This window comes from Triticum urartu, chromosome 7A (assembly GCF_056163025.1).
Source record: "Triticum urartu cultivar PI428250 chromosome 7A, HENAU_Tu73, whole genome shotgun sequence".
In the NCBI taxonomy this organism is placed as follows: Eukaryota; Viridiplantae; Streptophyta; class Magnoliopsida; order Poales; family Poaceae; genus Triticum; species Triticum urartu.
Genome location: NC_141879.1, coordinates 604,957,238 through 604,977,463, shown reverse-complemented (window position 1 = coordinate 604,977,463; position 20,226 = coordinate 604,957,238). Strand labels below are relative to the sequence as shown.

General features: G+C 45.1%; 1 protein-coding gene and 1 long non-coding RNA gene across 3 annotated transcripts; both read right to left on the bottom strand.

Moving 5' to 3' along the window:
- Positions 1-12,664: 12,664 nt before the first annotated feature.
- LOC147960640 (uncharacterized) lies at positions 12,665-15,676 on the bottom strand. Of its 2 annotated transcripts, XR_015611313.1 has the most exons (5): positions 15,541-15,676; positions 15,167-15,505; positions 14,623-14,909; positions 14,303-14,540; positions 12,673-13,168 (listed from the first exon to the last, which is right to left on the bottom strand). It is a non-coding gene; the product is annotated as an uncharacterized LOC147960640 (long non-coding RNA). The 2 variants fall into 2 exon arrangements; XR_015611312.1 differs by having other exon boundaries at positions 12,665-14,540.
- A 194-nt stretch (positions 15,677-15,870) lies between these two features.
- LOC125516327 (uncharacterized) lies at positions 15,871-18,435 on the bottom strand. Its single transcript, XM_048681830.2, has one exon. The coding sequence runs from the start codon at positions 17,611-17,613 to the stop codon at positions 16,048-16,050; it is 1,566 nt and encodes a 521-aa protein (XP_048537787.2). The 5' UTR covers positions 17,614-18,435; the 3' UTR covers positions 15,871-16,047.
- Between the last annotated feature and the right edge of the window lie 1,791 nt (positions 18,436-20,226).

Sequence of the window (20,226 nt, the reverse complement as noted above, 5' to 3'; positions counted from 1 at the left end):
TGGAGCAGATATCATGGAGTCTGCAGCCGAAGAATATTTCTAGTAGACCACCCCATCAGTAGTAGTAGTCCACCATGTAAATATAGTAGTCCGAGCACTTTTGCGATAGTTAGATCGATTGTATGCCCTTGTTTGATTGAATGAAGTGAATTGTTTGATTTTGCCTCATGTGCATATGGGTAGTGTTTTCTCCTTAGACCCCTCTATTCTTAAATCTCATCTTTTCTAAACCCTCAGATGCCTGCGAGACGTGACCCCGGATTTACCTTCCCACCGGAGCTCACCCAGTTGATCCAGCAGCAGAACACATTGATGAAGTTGCTAGTTCAGAATCAAAATTAGGGGAACAACAACAACAACCCACCACCACCACCACCACCTATTGATCACTTAGCCCGTTTTTTTAGGCTGAATCCGCTGGTGTTTTCTAGTAGCACCGAGCCGATAGTAGCAGATGATTGGCTCCGTAAGACAACAAGGGAGTTGACCACAGCAGGATGCACAGATGCGGAAAAGGTGAAGTTTGCCGCACATCAGCTTGAAGGACCCGCGGCATCATGGTGGGAAAATTTCACAGCCACTTTCCCTATCGACACTGTCACGTGGGACCAGTTTCAGCAGGCTTTTCGTACTGCCCATGTTTCAGCATGAGCTATGGCCATGAAGAAGCGAGAGTTTTGCAACTTGCGCCAAGGAGGACGGATAGTTGGCCAGTATGTGGAGGACTTTAGTAAGCTAGCCCGTTATGCCCCAGATGACGTTGCTACGGATGCAGCTAAGCAGGAGAAGTTTCTGGAAGGACTGAATGATGAGTTGAGCATGTAGTTGATGGTAGCAACCTTCAACAACTACCAGGAGTTGGTAGATTGTGCTCTCATGATTGAAGGGAAGCAGCAGCAGATTGAGAATCGCAAGAGGAAGTATGGACAAGGGAAGTACAATTCAGGAGCTCAGTAGAAGCCATGTTTTACCCCTAGACCGGGAGGACATTTTCAGCATACCCATGGAGGAGGTAGCTCGCACAATCATAATGACACCAAGACTGGTAATGGGAATGGAGGAAGCAACGGCCAGAACCGCACCAACCCATCAACCCCAGCCAAGAGAGACCTGAGCCAAGTCACTTGCTTTAAGTGCCAGAAGACTGGACATTATGCCAATGAATGTCCTGAATCCCAGAATGGAAATGGCAATGGAAGCTCTCGGAAGAAGCCGAACCCTTTCAATAGGGGACAGGTGAACCACGTAAATGTGGAGGAGGTTGAAGAGCAGACGGATGCAGTAATCAGTAAGTTTTTGGTTAAGTCATTTACTGCACTCGTTCTTTTTGATACTGGTGCATCTCATTCATACATATCAAGGGGATTTGTGGATAAGTATAACATGCCCACCAAGGTTCTTAGAACACCTATGTTAGTAAGCTCACCAGGAGCGGAGTATATGGCTAGCCAAGGATGTTTTCAAGTGCCATTGAGTATAGGTAGGCATGTGTTTCCCTCGGATTTAATCATTTGGGAATCACAAGGATTGGGTGTAATTCTGGGGATGGATTGGCTGTCGATGTATGGAGGAAACATCAATTGCACCGGTAAGTCGATCTTGCTTACCACCCCAGAAGGGAGAAGGATCAAGTATGTATCCCAGCATGTGCCGAAGAGAACTCAAGTAAATTGTCTAATAGGAGTTGTGCAGGAGGAAGTACCAGTAGTGAAGGATTTCCCTGATGTATTTCCAGAAGAGTTGCCAGGCATGCCACCGGATAGAGATATTGAGTTTTTGATTGAGCTTTTGCCCGGCACAGGGCCAATATCAAAGAGACCATATAGGATGCCCGCAAAGGATTTGGTGGAGATTAAGAAGCAGATTAAGGAGTTACTAGATAAGGGATATATCCGCCCAAGTTCTTCACCTTGGGGATCGCCAGTACTTCTAGTGGAGAAGAAGGATGTATCGTTAAGGATGGTTGTTGATTATCGAGGATTGAATGAAGTAACCATCAAGAACAAGTACCCACTACCGATGATCAATGATCTGTTTGATCGATTGCAAGGAGCTAAGATATTTTCCAAGATCGATCTGCAATCAGGATACCACCAGTTGAAGATTCGAGAACAGGATATACCTAAGACGGCTTTTACCGCCAGGTATGGGCTGTACGAATATACCGTTATGTCATTTGGTATGACTAACGCACCTGCATATTTTATGAACATGATGAACAAAGTGTTTATGGAGTTTTTGGATAAGTTCGTCGTAGTGTTTATTGATGATATCCTGGTTTACTCGAAAAATGAAGAGGAGCATAAGGAGCATTTGCGTTTGGTACTTGGTAAGCTAAGAGAACATCAGTTATATGCCAAGTTTAGCAAATGCGAGTTTTGGTTGAAAGAAGTTGGATTTCTCAGACACGTTATATCTGGAGAAGGTATAGCAGTAGATCCCACCAAGGTTGACACTGTGACAAAATGGGAAGCACCAACAACAGTTGGAGAGATCCGGAGTTTTCTTGGACTTGTAGGATACTACCGGAGGTTTATTGAGAATTTCTCGAAGATTGCAAAGCCTATGACGGAGTTGTTGAAGAAGGATACCAAGTTCATATGGACTGAGGAATGTGAGACTAGTTTCCAGGAGTTAAAGAAACGTTTGGTTACATCACCTGTGTTGATTTTGCCAGATCAGACCAAGGATTATGAGGTGTATTGCGACGCTTCACGTCGAGGACTTGGAGCAGTGCTTATGCAGGAAGGAAGAGTTGTTTCATATGCCTCGCGACAGCTTAAGCCTCATGAGTTAAATTATGCTACGCATGATTTGGAGTTAGCAGCCGTAGTGCATGCATTGAAAACCTGGAGACACTTTCTCATTGTAAACCATTGTGAGGTATATACGGATCACAAGAGGTTGAAGTATATTTTCACGCAGAAGGAGTTGAATCTCAGGCAAAGGAGATGGTTGGAGCTCATCAAGGATTATGATATGAGATTGCATTATCACCCCGGAAAGGCTAACATAGTAGCTGACGCGCTGAGCCATAAAAGTCATGTCAACACCTTAATGACGGGAGATTTACCAAGGGAGTTAGCCGAGAATCTTCGTGAGCTATGTTTGGAGATAGTTCCGAGAGGATATGTAGCAGCATTGGAGATTCAGTCTACCTTGATGGATAAGATCAAAGAAGCTCAAAAGACCGACAAGGAGATTGCCTCTATAAAGGAGAAAATGAGCAAAGGAAAAGCTAAGGGATTTCGTGAAGATGAGCACGATACCTTATGGTTTGAAGACCGTGTTTATGTGCCTAATGACCCGGAGATCAGGAAGTTAATTCTGCAAGAGGCCCATGATTCGTTCGTACTCGATTCACCCAGGAAATACCAAGATGTATTTGGATTTGAAGGACACTTTATGGTGGACCGGAATGAAGAAGGATATTGCGGAGTATGTAGCAGTTTGTGATGTATGTCAGAGTAAAGGGAGAGCATCAGAAGCTAGCAGGATTGCTACAGCCATTGCCGATACCCGAATGGAAGTGGGATAAGTTAGGCATGGATTTTATTACAGGATTGCCCAGAACACGTTCAGGCTATGACTCGGTATGGGTTGTAGTCGATCGTTTGACAAAGGTACCTCATTTCATTCCAGTGAAGACTACCTATACCAGTGCAAAGTTGGCAAAGATATACATGACCAGAATCGTATGTCTGCATGGAGTTCCAAGGAGCATTGTATCCGATAGAGGAACCCAATTTACCTCAAAGTTCTGGAATCAGTTGCATGAAACTTTGGGTACCATACTGGAATTTAGTACAACTTTCCACCCGCAGACAGATGGACAGACCGAGAGAGTCAATCAGATTTTGGAGGATATGCTGAGAGATTGTGCGCTGGATTATGGATCTAGTTGGGACGAGAATTTGCCATATGCAGAGTTCTCTGACAACAACAGTTATCAATCCAGTTTGAAGATGGCCCCTTTCGAAGCCTTGTACGGAAGGAGGTGCAGGACCCCATTGTCGTGGGATGAAGTTGGAGACCGCCAGTTGTTTGGACCAGATCTGATTAAGGAGTCTAAACAGAAAGTGAAATTGATCCGCGATAGGCTCAAAGTAGCCCAGTCTAGGCAGAAGAGCTATGCAGATTCTAAATGCAAGGAGACAGTTTACGAAGTCGGAGACCGAGTTTATCTTCGAGTATCTCTACTTCGAGGAGTTAAGCGCTTTGGAGTTAAGGGAAAGTTAGCGCCACATTTTGTAGGCCCATACAAAGTTTTGGAGCGTATGGGAGAAGTAGCCTATAAGTTGGAATTGCCCGAAGGATTGTCAGGAGTTCACGACGTGTTCCACGTTTCCCAGTTGAAGAAGTGCCACGCAGAGATGGCTGATATACCGCTGAGAGATACAGTGCCACTGGAAGCAATTCAGTTGGACAGTGTTTTGACCTATGAGGAGAAACCAGTCAAGATTCTAGAGTATGCCAGTCGAGTCACCCGCAGCAAGGTTATCAAGTTTTGCAAAGTCCAGTGGAGCCACCACACGGAGGATGAAGCCACCTGGGAGCGAGCGGAAGAATTGCTGAAGGATCACCCTCACCTTTCCAGCCAACCCGAATCTCGAGGGCGAGATTCATCTTAAGGGAGGTAGGTTTGTAACATCCCAAATTTTCAATTTCGAATGTTATACACTAGATCATCATTGCATATCATATTTTATTGCATTTTGGTTGATCCTAGAAAATTCTACGCAACTCAAGGACCCTCGGAGAGAGTTGAGGATTTCGTTATTTTCATATTTGAGTTTTCTCAAATTTTGAAAATAGGATCATTTGATTTTATTTATTTTATCTTCAATTATTTCTATTATCAAAATATGAGAGAGGGAATAAAATGACTTTCCCAAAATACAGAAATATTAAGGATTTAATAAAAAATCAAATAAGATTTTATTTTGGTTTTATTTGCTATTTTATTTGAATTTAGGAAAAATGCGTGTTTTTCAAAATTGCATTTAGGCCCCAAATAAATGTTCATCCTGTGTGGCTTGATTTTAGAAGCCGGGGAAAATTTATTTCGGGATTTTTGGAGTCCGTTTAGTATTCCTTTTGTTTTTTTCTGAGCGTAATTATTTTTTAAAAAAAGAGGTCCGAACCGACTTTGGGCCGTAACCGGCCAGGACTCCGCCTGGCCGGGCCTTCAAACAGCCGCCGCCCGAGGCCCAACAGCCCAAGCTGCGCCCCCGCCCCCAAACCCTAACCCTAGCCCCGCCGTCGCCGCCTCCGCCCCACCACCGCCGCCGCGTTGCACCGCCGCCTCGCCCCGCGCCGTCGCCGCCCTGCCTCGCCCCGCCCCGCGCCGCCCCGCTGCCCCGCTGCCGACGACGATCGCCGGAGTCGCCGCAGCCACTGTTCGCCGGAGTCGCCGGAGGTAGACCTCGCGCCGCCAGTTTTTCTCGAAAAACCGATTGGTTTTCCGTCGGTTTTGTTCGGTTTTTTTAGTTTCGTTTTTTTAAATAGATCAGTTTTCCGGTTTATTTAATTAGCGAGCGTTCGCCCGTTCGTTCGTTTTAACAAACACGTTCTTTGATTAGATCCAGTTAATGAACGTTCGTTCGTTAATCTGTTCGTCGTTTTTCTTTTTCTCGGATTAAATCCATGATTTTTCTGATCGCGATTCCTGATCCGTTTTTCTTTCTAGTCTAACTTTTCGCTCGTTTATCGGAATCAGGCGATTCAAGCGCCTAGAGTTTCGTCTCGAAACCCTCTTTCCGTTAACAAACTCAAACAAGTTTTTGCCACTGTGAAAATTGCCCTAGATCCAGAATAGTAAACGGAGCCTGTTTCTTTTGTCGTTTGTCTTTTGTTGCTTCGTTCGATTTGATTCTTTTACCAACCGGAGTTCTTAAGTTGAACTTTCTGGTTAGATCTCTTATTCGAGTTTTACCTGTGCATTAGATGAGTACTTATTGTACGCTTGTTTGCTTGCGATAGAGTACCCGGAGTGCGCCGCTTGCTACTTCGAATCGCTAGGTTTCCCGGATCATCAGTAAGGCAAGTAACACTTTGATCATACCTCCTGCTACCCAGTTTTTATTGCATTAGATCAACCCTCACACATTGCATGATTAGGATCTAATTAAATTGTGGGTTTGGGAAGTAGTTGAGGTAGTGCCTATTACCTGTTTATTATCAAACCTTTGGGAGTTACTTCTACGTTTGCTCATTATGCCAAGCTATGCTAGTAGACGTGGATTGGGTGAGTGAAATCCATGACAGATGTGAGATTGTTAAATTAAAGGTTTATCTAAGGTGGCAACTTAAATACACATCTGGGTGGATTGAGGCACCTGGGTATTCTAGCGATTGCCTGTTTTTCTTTTGGACCGCCACCCAGGCTCAAAGGGATCATGAGATTATTCATACTAGAAACTTCCGTGTGTAGCCACAAGCTACTATGGGCTCTAGCATAGTTGAGTAAGTCGTGCGAACTCTTACAGTGGTAGACTAGCAGATGTAGGGGAAAGTAGGTGTAACGGTCTACCCGATCGTAAGGTGCTAGCGCTTCTGAAAGACTATGTCTCGGTCATCCGTTTCTCAAACATTACTGTAGTGCGAGAAATCAAACGGAGGCGATCGAGTCTTGTGGGGAAAAGTGCGCAAACCTCTGCAGAGTGTATAAACTAATCATGGTTAGCCGTGTCCCCGGTTATGGACATCTTGAGTATCTAGTACTTGGATTATCATGTGAATCTCATCATGTTACTCTAATTAATTTTGTTGGGTTTTGTTTAATGATGATGCTTAATTGGGATTGAGAATGCTGTCAACCATTCTCAATGTTTAACAACTATCATGATAGTTAAATAAAATTTATTCTTTGCAGTAGGGAAAAATTGGCTTTACGCAAAACTGTAATCATAGAGCTTTCCACCAGCCAAATATGCATATAGTATAGCCTATTTCATTCCATTACTCTCTATGTGTTACATTGCCAGCATATTCCATGTGCTGACCCGTTTCGGGCTGCAACGTTAATGTTGCAGACTTTTCAGACGATGATTAAGGTGCTTTTAGGTCAAGGTTCTATACTCAGTGATGCCGTTGGAGTTGATGGACTCACTTATCTTCCAAGCCTTCCGCTTTTATCGTTATTAGATGGCCTTAAGCCATATTTATTGTAATAAGTTCTCTTTTGAGACACTCGATGTAATAAGTGTGTGATTGCTACTCTGTTATAAATCCTTCAAGTACTGTGTGGTGTCAGCATTATTGATCCAGGGATGACACATGAGCACAGAGATTGGGCCGTTTGAGGTCTGGTCGCTACAATTTTTCTTACAACTCAACAATTACAACTCAATACTTAGAACAAAATATGACTCTATATGAATGCCTCCGGCGGTGTACCGGTATATGCAATGAATCAAGAATGGCATGTATGAAAGAATTATGAACGGTGGCTTTGCCACAAATATGATGTCAACTACATGATCATGCTAGCAATATGACAATGATGGAGCGTGTCATAATGAACGGAACGGTGGAAAGTTGCATGACAATATATCTCGGAATGGCTATGGAAATGCCATGATAAGTAGGAAAGGTATTTGTTGGGTGTATGATACCGGCGAAAAGTGCGCGGTATTAGAAAGGCTAGCAATGGTGGAAGGAAGGAAAGTGCGTATAATCTATGGACTCAACATTAGTCATAAAGAAATCATATACTTATTGCAAAAATCTAGAAGTTATCAAAGCAAAGTATTACGCGCATGCTCTTAGGGGGATAGATTGGTAGGAAAAGACCATCGCTCGTCCCCGACCACCACTCATAAGGAAGACAATCAATAAATAAATCATGCTCCGACTTCATCACATAACGGTTCGCCATACGTGCATGCTACGGGAATCACAAACTTTAACACAAGCATTTCTCAAATTCACAACTACTCAACTAGCATGAATCTAATATCACCATCCTCATATCTCAAAACAATTATCAAGCATCAATTTTTTTCTTAGTATTCAACGCACTTAAAAGAAAGTTTTACAAATCTTGAATACCAAGCATATTATTATTAAGAAAATTACCATGCCATTAAGACTCTCAAAATAATCTAAGTGAAGCATGAGAGATCAATAGTTTCTATAAAACAAATCCACCACCGTGCTCTAAAAGATATAAGTGAAGCACTAGAGCAAAATTATATAACTCAAAAGATATAAGCGAAGCACATAGAGTATTCTATCAAATTCCAAATTATGTATGGATCTCTCAAAAGGTGTGTACAGCAAGGATGATTGTGGTAGACTAACAAGCAAAGACTCAAATCATAAAATACGCTCCAAGCAAAACACATATCATGTGGTGAATAAAAATATAGCTCCAAGTAAAGTTACCGATAGAAGTAGACGAAAGAGGGAATGCCTTCCGGGGCATCCCCAAGCTTTGGCTTTTAGGTGTCCTTAGATTATCTTGGGGGTGCCATAGGCATCCCCAAGCTTAGGCTCTTGCCACTCCTTGTTCCATAATCCATCAAATCTTTATCCGAAACTTGAAAACTTCACAACACAAAACTTAAAGTAGAAAAATCTCGTGAGCTCCGTTAGCGAAAGAAAACAAAAGACCACTTCAAGGTACTGTAATGAACTCATTATTTATTTATATGGGTGTTATACCTACTGTATTCCAACTTCTCTATGGTTTATAAACTATTTTATTAGCCATAGATTCATCAAAATAAGCAAACAACACATGAAAAACAGAATCTGTCAAAAACAGAACAGTCTGTAGTAATCTGTAGCTAGCGCAAGATCTGGAACCCCAAAAATTCTAAAATAAATTGCTGGACGTGAGGAATTTATCTATTAATCACCTGCAAAAAGAATTAACTAAATATCACTCTCCAAATAAAAATTACAGCAGTTCTCGTGAGCGCTAAAGTTTCTGTTTTTACAGCAAGTTCAACAAGACTTTCCCCAAGTCTTCCCAATGGTTCTACTTGGCACAAACACTAATTAAACACAAAAAACACAACCAAAATAGATGCTAAATAATTTATTTATTACTAAACAGGAGCAAAAAGCAAGGAATAAAAATAAAATTGGGTTGCCTCCCAACAAGCGCTATCGTTTAACGCCCCTAGCTAGGCATAACAAGCAAGAATAGATCTAGGTATTGCCATAATAGTAAGATAGATTATTAAAACTCATTTCATATTCTCTATGTTCAGCAGCAAGTTTTCTTTGAGGCAAGCAAAAGTAATCAAGAGGGCTAAATTTAACGGGACAAAAGTCCCCAAGATCAACCTTGGGAGGTATAGGTTCCTCCTTTGGTCCTTCATAATGCACAACCAATTCATCATTATAAGCATTCTTTTGACAGAACTTTGTGAGCCTATATTCAAGAGAATATCCTAGTTCATTATTTCGAATAGCCAAATCATCATTAAGTCCAGAAATTCTATCAACTAAAACATTGGTAGGAACCCTTTTTCTAAGATTTTCATTGAAAGCAACATAGTCTAGAGATTGAAAAAGCATTATTTCTTCACAAAGAGGATAGCCTCTATGGGAGGGCGGCAAGCGTCCACCCTATAATGCGCAAAGATTTCTTTGGCTTCTTTTATTATGAATCTAAACTCATGAGCCAAAAAGATAGTAGCGGCACGCTTAACAGAAGAATGCTCAATATTAGAAAATTCCAGAAAAATCCTTTGTATGGAAGGATGTATGTGCATGAATTGTCTTTCAAGTTCAAGTACAAGCATGGCAATAGCGTCTGCAAGACTACTAGTTCTACGAAGGATAGAACTTCTCACAGAAGGTAAAGCACTGGCACAAGTAAAGAAATCTTGAATAACTCCTTTTCCAATAATATTACCACTACCAACACGGAATTTTTTTGTATGAAGGATGGTAGGTTCTTTAGCAGGAGCATCAGAATTTCTCATGATATTATTGTCCATATCGACAATAACTTCCCCAATTTCAGACATAGAGGCAGAAGGTAAAGGACTTGACATAACGACAAGCTAGCAAACCGACACACGAGCAAAGAAAAGGCAAACGGCCAAAAGAGGCAAATAGAGAGGGAGGATAGAGAGAGAGAGGGGGGGGGGCGAATAAAACGGCAAGGGTGAAGTGGGGGAGAGGAAAACGAGAGGCAAATGGCAAATAATGTAATGCGGGAGATAGGGATTGTGATGGATACTTGGTATGTTGACTTTTGCACAGACTCCCCGGCAACGGCGCCAGAAATTCTTCTTGCTACCTCTTGAGCACTGCGTTGGATTTCCCCGAAGAGGAGAGGATGATGCAGCAAAGTAGCGTAAGTATTTCCCTCAGTTTTTGAGAACCAAGGTATCAATCCAGTAGGATGCTACGCACGAGTCCCTCATACCTACACAAAAACAATAGCTCAACGCAACCAACGCGCTTAGGGGTTGTCAATACCTTCACGGTCACTTACGAAAGTGAGATCTGATAGAGATGATAAATAATATTTTTGGTATAGAGATGCAAAGTGAAAAGTAAAAGGCAAAGTAAAAAAAATCAAAGCAATAATAAAGTGATGGAGATTGATATGATGAGAAAGAGATCCGGGGGCCATAGGTTTCACTAGTGGCTTCTCTCAAGAGCATAAGTATTCTACGGTGGGTGAACAAATTACTGTTGAGCAATTGACAGAATTGAGCATAGTTATGAGAATATCTAGGTATGATCATGTATATAGGCATCACGTCCGAGACAAGTAGACCGACTCCTGCCTGCATCTACTACTATTACTCCACTCATCGACCGCTATCCAGCATGCATCTACAGTATTAAGTTAAAAACAGAGTAACGCCTTAAGCAAGATGACATGATGTAGAGAGATAAATTCATGCAATATGAAATAAACCCCATCTTGTTATCCTCGATGGCAACGATACAATACGTGTCTTGCTGCCCCTTCTGTCACTGGGAAAGAACACCGCAAGATCGAACCCAAAGCTAAGCACTTCTCCCATGGAAAGAACTACCAATCTAGTTGGCCAAACCAAACGGATAATTCGAAGAGACTTGAAAAGATAACCAATCATACACAAAAGAATTCAGATAAGATTTAAATATTATTCATAGATAGACGGGATCATAAACCCACAATTCATCGGTCTCAACAAACACACCGCAAAAAGAAGATTACATCGAATAGATCTCCACGAGAGAGGGGGAGAACATTGTATTGAGATCCAAAAAGAGAGAAGAAGCCATCTAGCTACTAACTATGGACCCGTAGGTCTGAAGTAAACTACTCACACTTCATCGGAAGGGCTTGGATGATGATGTAGAAGCCCTCCGTGATCGATGCCCCCTCCGGCGAAGCTTCGGAACAGGCCCCAAGATGGGATCTCATGAATACAGAAAGTTGCGGCGGTGGAATTAGGTTTTTGGTTCCGTATCTGATCGTTTGGGGGTACGTGGATATATATATAGGAGGAAAAAGTACGTCGGTGGAGCAACAGGGGGCCCACGAGGGTGGAGGGCGCGCCTGGGGGGCAGGCGCGCTCCCCTACCTTGTGGCCTCCTGTTAATTGGCTTGGCGTAGGGTCCAAGTCTCCTGAGTTGTATCCGGTGAGAAAATCACGTTCCCGAAGGTTTCATTCCGTTTGGACTCCGTTTGATATTCCTTTTCTTTGAAACCCTAAAACAGGCAAAAAACAACAATTCTGGGCTGGGCCTCTGGTTAATAGGTTAGTTCCAAAAATAATATAAAAGTGGATAATAAGCCCAATAATGTTCAAAACAGTAGATAATATAGCATGGAGCAATCAAAAATTATAGATACGTTGGAGACGTATCAAGGGATAATGTAGAAGAAAGGCGCGCCGTGTGGTGGGCTCCAGCTGCACATGGGGTTGTGTGCGGGAGCTGTGGGAGTGAGCGACGTGGCATAGTGCGGAGCGACTGATCAACGCGGATCCAACGACCCATGCGTGACCGGCGGGAGGTTGTGGACGGTGGACCAAACGGGGTCATTTCCGTTTTGTTAACACTAGTAAACGTGCACGTGCAACGCACATCTATTATATAGAGAATAAGTAGCGAAGTTCATCTATTAAGACGGCGTTTGTCAGTTTGATGCCGGGTGAAAACACCAATGATGGTATTAGGAGTTCATGTTACAGTCTGAGTTTGGTCTTTTGACCTCTTCTAGGATGGTTGTCCAAAATCACGGGATATAAGAGTTCACTGTTGTGTTCATCACTTTTCATAGTTTCTACTACTCACCGTATCGTCATTCAGTTCCGAGTCCACTAAAATGGTAAATAATTTTGTTCTAAAGTGTGTCCTATGCCCCCGCCAAATCAGAATTACCCAAAATATAGTAATCGAAATTAATTATAGAAGAATAGTCCAATATGCTTTTGCCAAGTATTAATCAGAATTAGTCCACAAAGAACAATGGTGGGGATTCTGAGTGAAATACATGCTCAATATAGTCAAATGAAACATTCCTATCCAGAAGTTTGACATCCATAAACCCCAATATAATCCACCTACGTGACTACAAAATTTTGATTAGACATTTTAATTTGATGAAATGAAAGATAAATAAACATGAATAATTAAATAGCTTTATGGTGTTTCAGCTGAAACACACACATGGTGGGCAGCCTGACCGAAACTAACACACTCAGTATACCAATGCCCAATCCCATTCATGTTCCCTCCTGTTGCTTTTCCTCCATCGCTAGTGAGCTTGCTGCCACAATCATCACTCTCCCGCCAGCAAATTGCTGAAGATATGAGATTTACTGAAATTTTTGTGATTTCTCACTGAATGATAAATCAAGTGCTATTTCCACTACTTCTACAGATCAGAACAAAGGCAGATATTGAATACTCATGCTTCTGGGTATTCTATTGAATCTCAATTGTCAATAACTAATCTTTGGAAGACAAAATATATATGGAGAAAGAAAATTGCGGGTACTTAAGCTAGATCCATCGATATTCTCACTGGCCGCCACAACTTTCTCTTGCTAGCAGGATATGTTTTGCTTCTTTAGATACTCTGCTTTCTTCTTATCAGATGGTCATGGCATATCAGTATCTACTCTGTAACTTCTCGTCAGATTGCGTTTCTGTGAACTGATGGTTAGTAATTACTCCGCTGTCGGCTCTAGATTTTAGCCTAACAATGGAGGCAATGAAGTTAGTTATGAGTATTAGATTTTTGGGACAAATAGCAACAGTACAAGGTTAGTCCCTGCGAATTGACTGACCTTTTGCCATGTGTTTACATTTGCATATATGTTGCACGTGGTAAAATATCAACCAAATAATATTCTGAGATGACATGGTTAGATTAAAGACAAACTATATAAGGTAAGATAAAGTACATGGATTAATCTTTTGCCTTGTGTTTGTTGCATATTTAAAAGGGACATGCTGAACTGGCCCAGGGATGGGAGGATGATTTCGCCGCAGTTTTCTTAGCCTAGTGGGCTTTCAATTCTTTTTCAAGGTATTCTCTCTACTTCAAGGTATTCTCACAGCCCACCAAAATGAATAAAATCCAGTATAATAAAGATGCTACAATTGTTTTTCAGACTCAATGATATGGAGATGTTACTGAAAAACTACAAACTTATCACCCCATAGTAATTTAACTACAACTGTAGTAATTAGAGGACAAGTTCCTACCCAACCTATCACCCCTATACATACTACAAACTTTGTTCAAAATAGATACTGCCAACTGACAACCATCAAATACTCCTAGTCTTATACATACTGCACACACTCGTAAACGAAACCCTCATTAAAACAATACATCAACCAGCAATATATTTTGGTCCTGTGATGCTGAAGACTGAACACCCCCATCCTGAAGGAAGTGATCGAACGAAGTAGAGTTTATTGTTTTCAATTTAAGTTTGTGCATAGACCAACTAATGTTGCTGCTGACCTGCGCGCAAAAAATGCTTTGCCTGAGCGGCAAAGGTGTGCCGGGATAAATATGAATCCTAGCTTCATTTTCAGCATTTAGTATGACTATAACTATGTACTTATTCAGCAATGAAAAGCTCCTGGTTCGAAAAAAGGTGCACGTGCATGAAACAAGGATCTAGCAAAACAAACATTTAAATACTATCAATTCTTCAAACAGAATAAAAATAAGCAGATGGAGCAGCACACCTCCGTTTCTAAGAAGTACACAAGCTACAAATTTCATATTCAGAAAAGAGGAACCAAGACATAACCAAGAAAAAAAACATAGGATCCATAAACGTAAGATTCTGTGAATTGATGAGGCAGCACTAACCTCATCAAAGCTTTTCCCATCATGAATGGCATATTCGTGTCTCTCTTCTCTGAACCGTTTAAAGAGTTGTTCTTGTATATGATTGCTAAGCACGACCCTTGGCAGATCTTTAGTCCCAAGAACAACACTTTAGGGCAAGTACATTTTGCTTCTTTAGAATCACCCCTTTTGAAATTAAAAAGGGCACAAATCTGATGCTTCCAGTGTTCACATTTGTCACACATAACCCACCTTAGAGCTAATCAATTAGAACAAATTAGCACGAACAAAAAAAGTTTACAGAATTCAATTATGAAGGTTCGCCTTAGGAAATTGATTACCTTTCCACCTGAATCTGCAACTGCGAGTCTCATTGTAACACATGATACAGAAATTGTGGCAAATCTCAGTAGCAGCAGCAGTATAGTATGATGCATTTCATTTTGTCCGAGCAACACAAGGACAACAATAAATTGGTGGAGGCTCAAAATAAAGCTTATCTACTTTGCAAAGAAACTTCTTGATAGAACATGTTGCCTTCATGCCTCTTTTCATATCATCAATGAATGAATGATCATAATTTCCATGATCCTCATAATTGAATGTTGTGTGTCACTGGACTCACACCCTGGCCAACACAGCAACAACATCATCAGGTCATTAGCAGCAAGAAACAACGTCGGTATACAACAAAGCATAGCAGCATATTACAAGATACAAGCGCAAAGCAGCAGCAGGCCATCAGCGGCAAGCACCCAGCGACATCAAGCACCCACACAAGACACACACACACACACACACACACACACACACACACACACACACACACACACACACACACACACACACGTAGCAAGCAGGGCGGGAGGACCGGAGAACAGATACCTTGCCGGTGACGGGATTCCTGGCAACTGCGACAAAGATGACTCGTGGTGGTGATGGAGGTGAGTCGAGACGGCAACCAGGGCGACTCCACGCGATGGCTAGCGAACCCAAGCCGCAGCGGCACTTCTTGGCGCAGCACGGTGATGGTTTACATCGGATGTATACAAAGTACTTGGCGATCTTCTCCGTGGTGAGTGCGACACCAACCCATGCACGTTGTTGAGGAGATAAGAGCGGTGGAGGGCAGGGCGGACAACAGGGAGGAGACCTGCGGTGAAGGGCGGCGAAGGTGGCGGTGACCTGCGGCGAAGGGAGGCTCCGGGGCGGCGGCTGGGGGACCTGCGGGCCGCAGCAAAGGGCGGCGGCTCGGCGACCTGCGGGCCACGGCGAAAGGTGGCTCCGGCGACGGCTGGGGGACCTGCGGGCCGCGGCGAAGGGCGGCTCGGCGACCTACGGCCCGCGCCCGGCTGTGGGAGGAACAGCGCAGAGACGCGAGATCGTGCGGGAGGAACGGCGTGAGGCGTGAGGTCGTGGGGGTGTGGCGAGGTCGTGCGAACATTTTTTTAGCGGCCAGGCTTAATTGCGTGGTTTGTTGCGTTAAACATCGAAGAATTAAGGGCCATCAGATCTGGTTGATGGACGGGTCTGATTGTTTGGTTCTCCGCACTCTTTTTTTTTTATGGGGTAGTAGATAGATAGATGATCTTTTATCATCTCATAAAAAACATGATCTTTTACTTCTTGGGTTAGCATAACTTCTTTGTATGTTAAATGCTGCTAAAATTTCAAAATTCTATACACGAACATTTCATTTGAAATGCTCTGTGCTGATAGGGGCGAACACTCTCTTGGCCCTGCCAGCACTAGTCAGACGGATCAATTCAGTCGGCGCACGACGGGAAGACCCAGACTGGGGGCGGCCACTTCCAGAGCAGGTCCCGCGCCGCGCCTCGCGGCGGCCTGTAGCTGCCGTCGGCGAGGTCGAGCACGCCGACGTCCGGCGCCACCTCGCGGCACCTTTCGTGCGACCACGGCCCGTCATCGGTGAAGTAGACGCAGTTGCCCCTCAGCTCGGGGCAGTCGTCCACCGGGATGCACAGCGACGTGTTCTTCCCCAAGAACAGCGCGCGCCCGGCCAGGATGCCGGCGCGGCCGTTCCAGCTGTCCACCGGCGCCCACCGACCACCGATCAGCTCGAAGAACTCGGCCGCGACGGTCGTGTACTCGACCTGCTCCGGCCGGGGCTCCCACCTCCGCGCGTTCGCTGCGTCCCTGAGCCGGTGGACCTGGAGTAGGCGCCCCGGCGAGAGCTCCACGAGGTATCTACTGCACGCCGCCGACATGGAGCACGCGCGCCGCGAGCAGCAGCAGCACGGCGGCGCGATGGCCTTCCGGGTCGGCGTCGTGTCCGCCGTGACGTCCATGTCCCATGCCTCAACGCGCCCTGCGGAGTCCATCGCGTACACCAGTTGCCGCCCGCCGGCGCTAGCCGTGGAGGAGGCACGCATGGCGTCCGCCCAGCGGCGCGAGGGCGTGTCGAGCAGCGTCCACCTCGTGTCGCCGGCTCGGGCGATGGCGATGCGGGACAGAGGCTGGCAGATGAGCATGACGGCGTAGCCGCCCGATCCCGGCGCGGCGGTATGCCCCTCCCGCGGCGCGGACACGAGGATGGCCTTCTCGTAGAGCTCGTACCGGAGCCTGTCCGGCGCGAAGGACTCCGGCGGGACGAGCACGGTCGCAGCCTCGTCGGCGTCATCGTCGGCGAAGCAGCACCGGAGGCTGTAGGTCACGACGCGGCCGTCCGCGTCGCGGCTGGCGTGGACGAAGGGGAGCGTGTCGGGCGGCGGGAGCGGAACCTGCGCACCGGTGAGCGGGTTGAGGAGGTGCAGCTCGGAGGCGGCGTCGGCGGTGACGAGCCACCCGTCGGGCGACGAGCCGACGCAGAGGCGGTCTGATATGGCCGGGGCCGGCTGCGGGATGCTGTACGCTCTGCCGTCGGAGAGGCTCAAGAACCGCGCCCCCTCCGAGGACGTGCCACCACCGCGCCTCCGGCGCACGGTCGGGTCGAAGGGGAGCATGAGCCACGGGGACGGCACATGCACGGCACGGGGCTGCACGGCGCTGGCGGCCGACCACCACGCAGTGCACGCGGCGGGGAAGCGGAGTCGGTCCGGCACGGGGAGGCGGGCGAGGACGGACTCGAGGAGGTTGCCCGGTAGGTCCGACCACGAGCAGCCCGTCCCCGTCCCGATGGTGCCGACGAGCTCGCTCATGACCGCCATTGGCACAGCACGCAACGCACAGCACAGAATCGCAGCTTGATCACACGAGGAGAGGAAGAGGAGGGAGCAGGTGAGTTGGGTTCTTGGGATCGTGACTCGTGAGAAGCAACTTATTAACGCGCCATTCCTCGGAATCCTCGGCGTCGTCGTCGTGGCGTGCCCCATACTACTCCCATGTGTTTCCTCTTCCCTCGCATGCCGCGGGCGGAAGCGGCCGGGGTCAGGTCATAAACTAGCGGTGGTGGCAGTACAGCGGCTCTGACCGGTTTGACGGCAGTCTCGGGGGAGAACGGCGACGGGAATATACGTTCGGCCGGTCGGCCGCGACGGCGGAGACACGGTGGGCGCTAGTGGTAAGGTCTCGCCGGGTTGGTCAGAAATTAGAATACTGTTGTTGCGGGAGACTGTTTTTTCTTTTCTTTTTACAAGCACAAGCACGGTCCTTTTTTGAGTTTGTTTCTCAAACACGGTTGATGTACGTGTGAATAGTGATGGGAAAGATCCTCCATCCCCTTTCCCTCCCAGGTCGCTTGTGCGGGCGGCTCCGAAGGAGAAACCCTAGCCGCCCCGAGCACCCCTCCTCCCCCTAATCCCTGACCGCCGTCGGCGCCGGCGGTGGTGGCGCGCCCTGACGGGATTTCTTCGCGCGGGGGAGTCTCGTCAAGTGGGCGGCGCGGTGGTCGTCTCTGGTGTGGTGGCGCATGACGGAGAGTGCGAGGATAGACGGAGCACGGTCGTGAGGCAACGGGAGGCTGTCTTCTCGGGGCGCCGGCGCGGGAGTCAGAGGTAGCGCCGTGGGGGGACCTTGGTGACGGCGGATCTTGGCCAGGAGGTATGGCGGCCGAGAGTCGTTGCGGAGGCCGGGGAGCGCGATGCGCTTCCAATTGATGTGCTCTTGTTTTCTGTTTATCTTTCCCTAATAATAAATGAGCTATTGTTTCTGGTCGTGTGTCATGAAGATTTCCCCCGAAGTTGTTATTAATTGGATGAAAACAACGAGATTTTTAGATTAAATTGTATTTCAATGAGGATTTAGATAGTGCGGAGCAAATAGAATTACATATGCCTATCCTATTTGACAACGAAGAAAAATAAAACTGGCAGACAGCCTATATTTGAACAAACAATAAACCATCAAAGTAAAACCAATTCAAGATATTCATGGATACAAACACAGATGAAACAGAGGCTCCACATTTAGTATGGCTTAGTAGTTGTTTCTCTACATACCAATGAGAACTTTCAGAGAGATGTGAAAACAACATCAAATAACATTTTCTTATTCGACCACGAGCTTATTAAGCAAGCTCACCTTCAAGACATCAGCACTGGCATATAACAAAGATGGAACAAAGTAATTACATGTAAGAACAAAAGAAGCAAAACTCAAAATTAGCAGCATGTTGACTGTGAATTGCAGTGAGAAGACCACCAGCATTATACAGAGCTAGCATGGTAATAATGCCTCATGGGATCAGATAATTAATGATTGGCAGCAAAAGAACCTAGTGCTACTTTATAGGGAAAGAATGATGATTATGTTGAGCAATAATAACATGAAGCTGTGATGTTCCAGCCAACACACTGCAGCTATCTGCATAAGCTACTGGTCCTTCACAATCAATATTGCCTCGGATATCTCTGAAGTCATTCTAATATATCTTAAGTGAAAACATGCTTATGAGGCATCTTTAATTCCCTCTGTTATTTTGGTTACATTTCTTCGTGCATCTACACATTGCTGCTGCCATTTGGATCTTAATTAATTAAGTTGACTATTCTGGATCTGTCACAAAGTACTGAAAAAATGATTTCATGGTACATTCTGCTGACCATGTTTTCTAACATAACTATTCCAATTTAAAGAAGACTAGCACATATGCCCGTGCTTTGCAAAGGGAGAGATATTTGTTTGGAGAAGCAATGAAAGAGATAATTGATGTGTCCACCAAAAATGATCTCCATAGCGGTGCAATAGAGAGAGGAGTTATGGTCTTCTCGCGAGCCATGTTTGTCCCGCGAGATCTTGATAGTGATGGGGTTAGTCGGTGTGATGGCAACCATCCAACTCGTGCCTTTTTTTTCTTCGGGCCCGCCTCTGTCTCGGGGTTGTGTCTGCCTCCTCATTTTGATAGCTATGCGGCGACCTTCGGGGCACGGTTGCTTCGACCACTCTCTCTTATGATGACGTAACCAGACAGATTACTAATTGTAGCGCATAAATCCCGTTTCATTAGCATATTTAGCGCATAACCAAACACCAATGTCCTTTCTCTATTAGGGTTTATTCTCTTTAATTATTTTAGCGCTAACGTGCCCATAATTTTTTTATTCGGGCCAAACCAACATATTCTCTTTTACTGGCCCAAGGAAAAAAATTGCTCCCTCCGACGACCCAGTAGGGGAGTGCAGTTGAGGCCCAATACAGCAAATTTTTTTTGGGCCAACTACGTGAGGGCTACTATATGACGCTAGTTGTGTAAAAATAGCGTGTAGGATGCACATTAGCTCGTGTATGGACCAGCACACTGGCAGGCGCCAAGACGACCTGTGTTAGTAAGGCATGAAAAGAATCCAAAAAATTATGAGTTGAGGGATCAAAATCAAGCCCTCAAAGACCCGACTATGTGCTGCTAGCCACTCAAAGAAACGAGTCCTATCAACCAATGGCCAGCTCAAACCTTTAAGATCATACTCCAATGTTAGATTGGAAACATTTTTTTGAACTGTTTAAAAATATAAATTGCTGAATATTCCTGAAAACATGAATAATTTTGA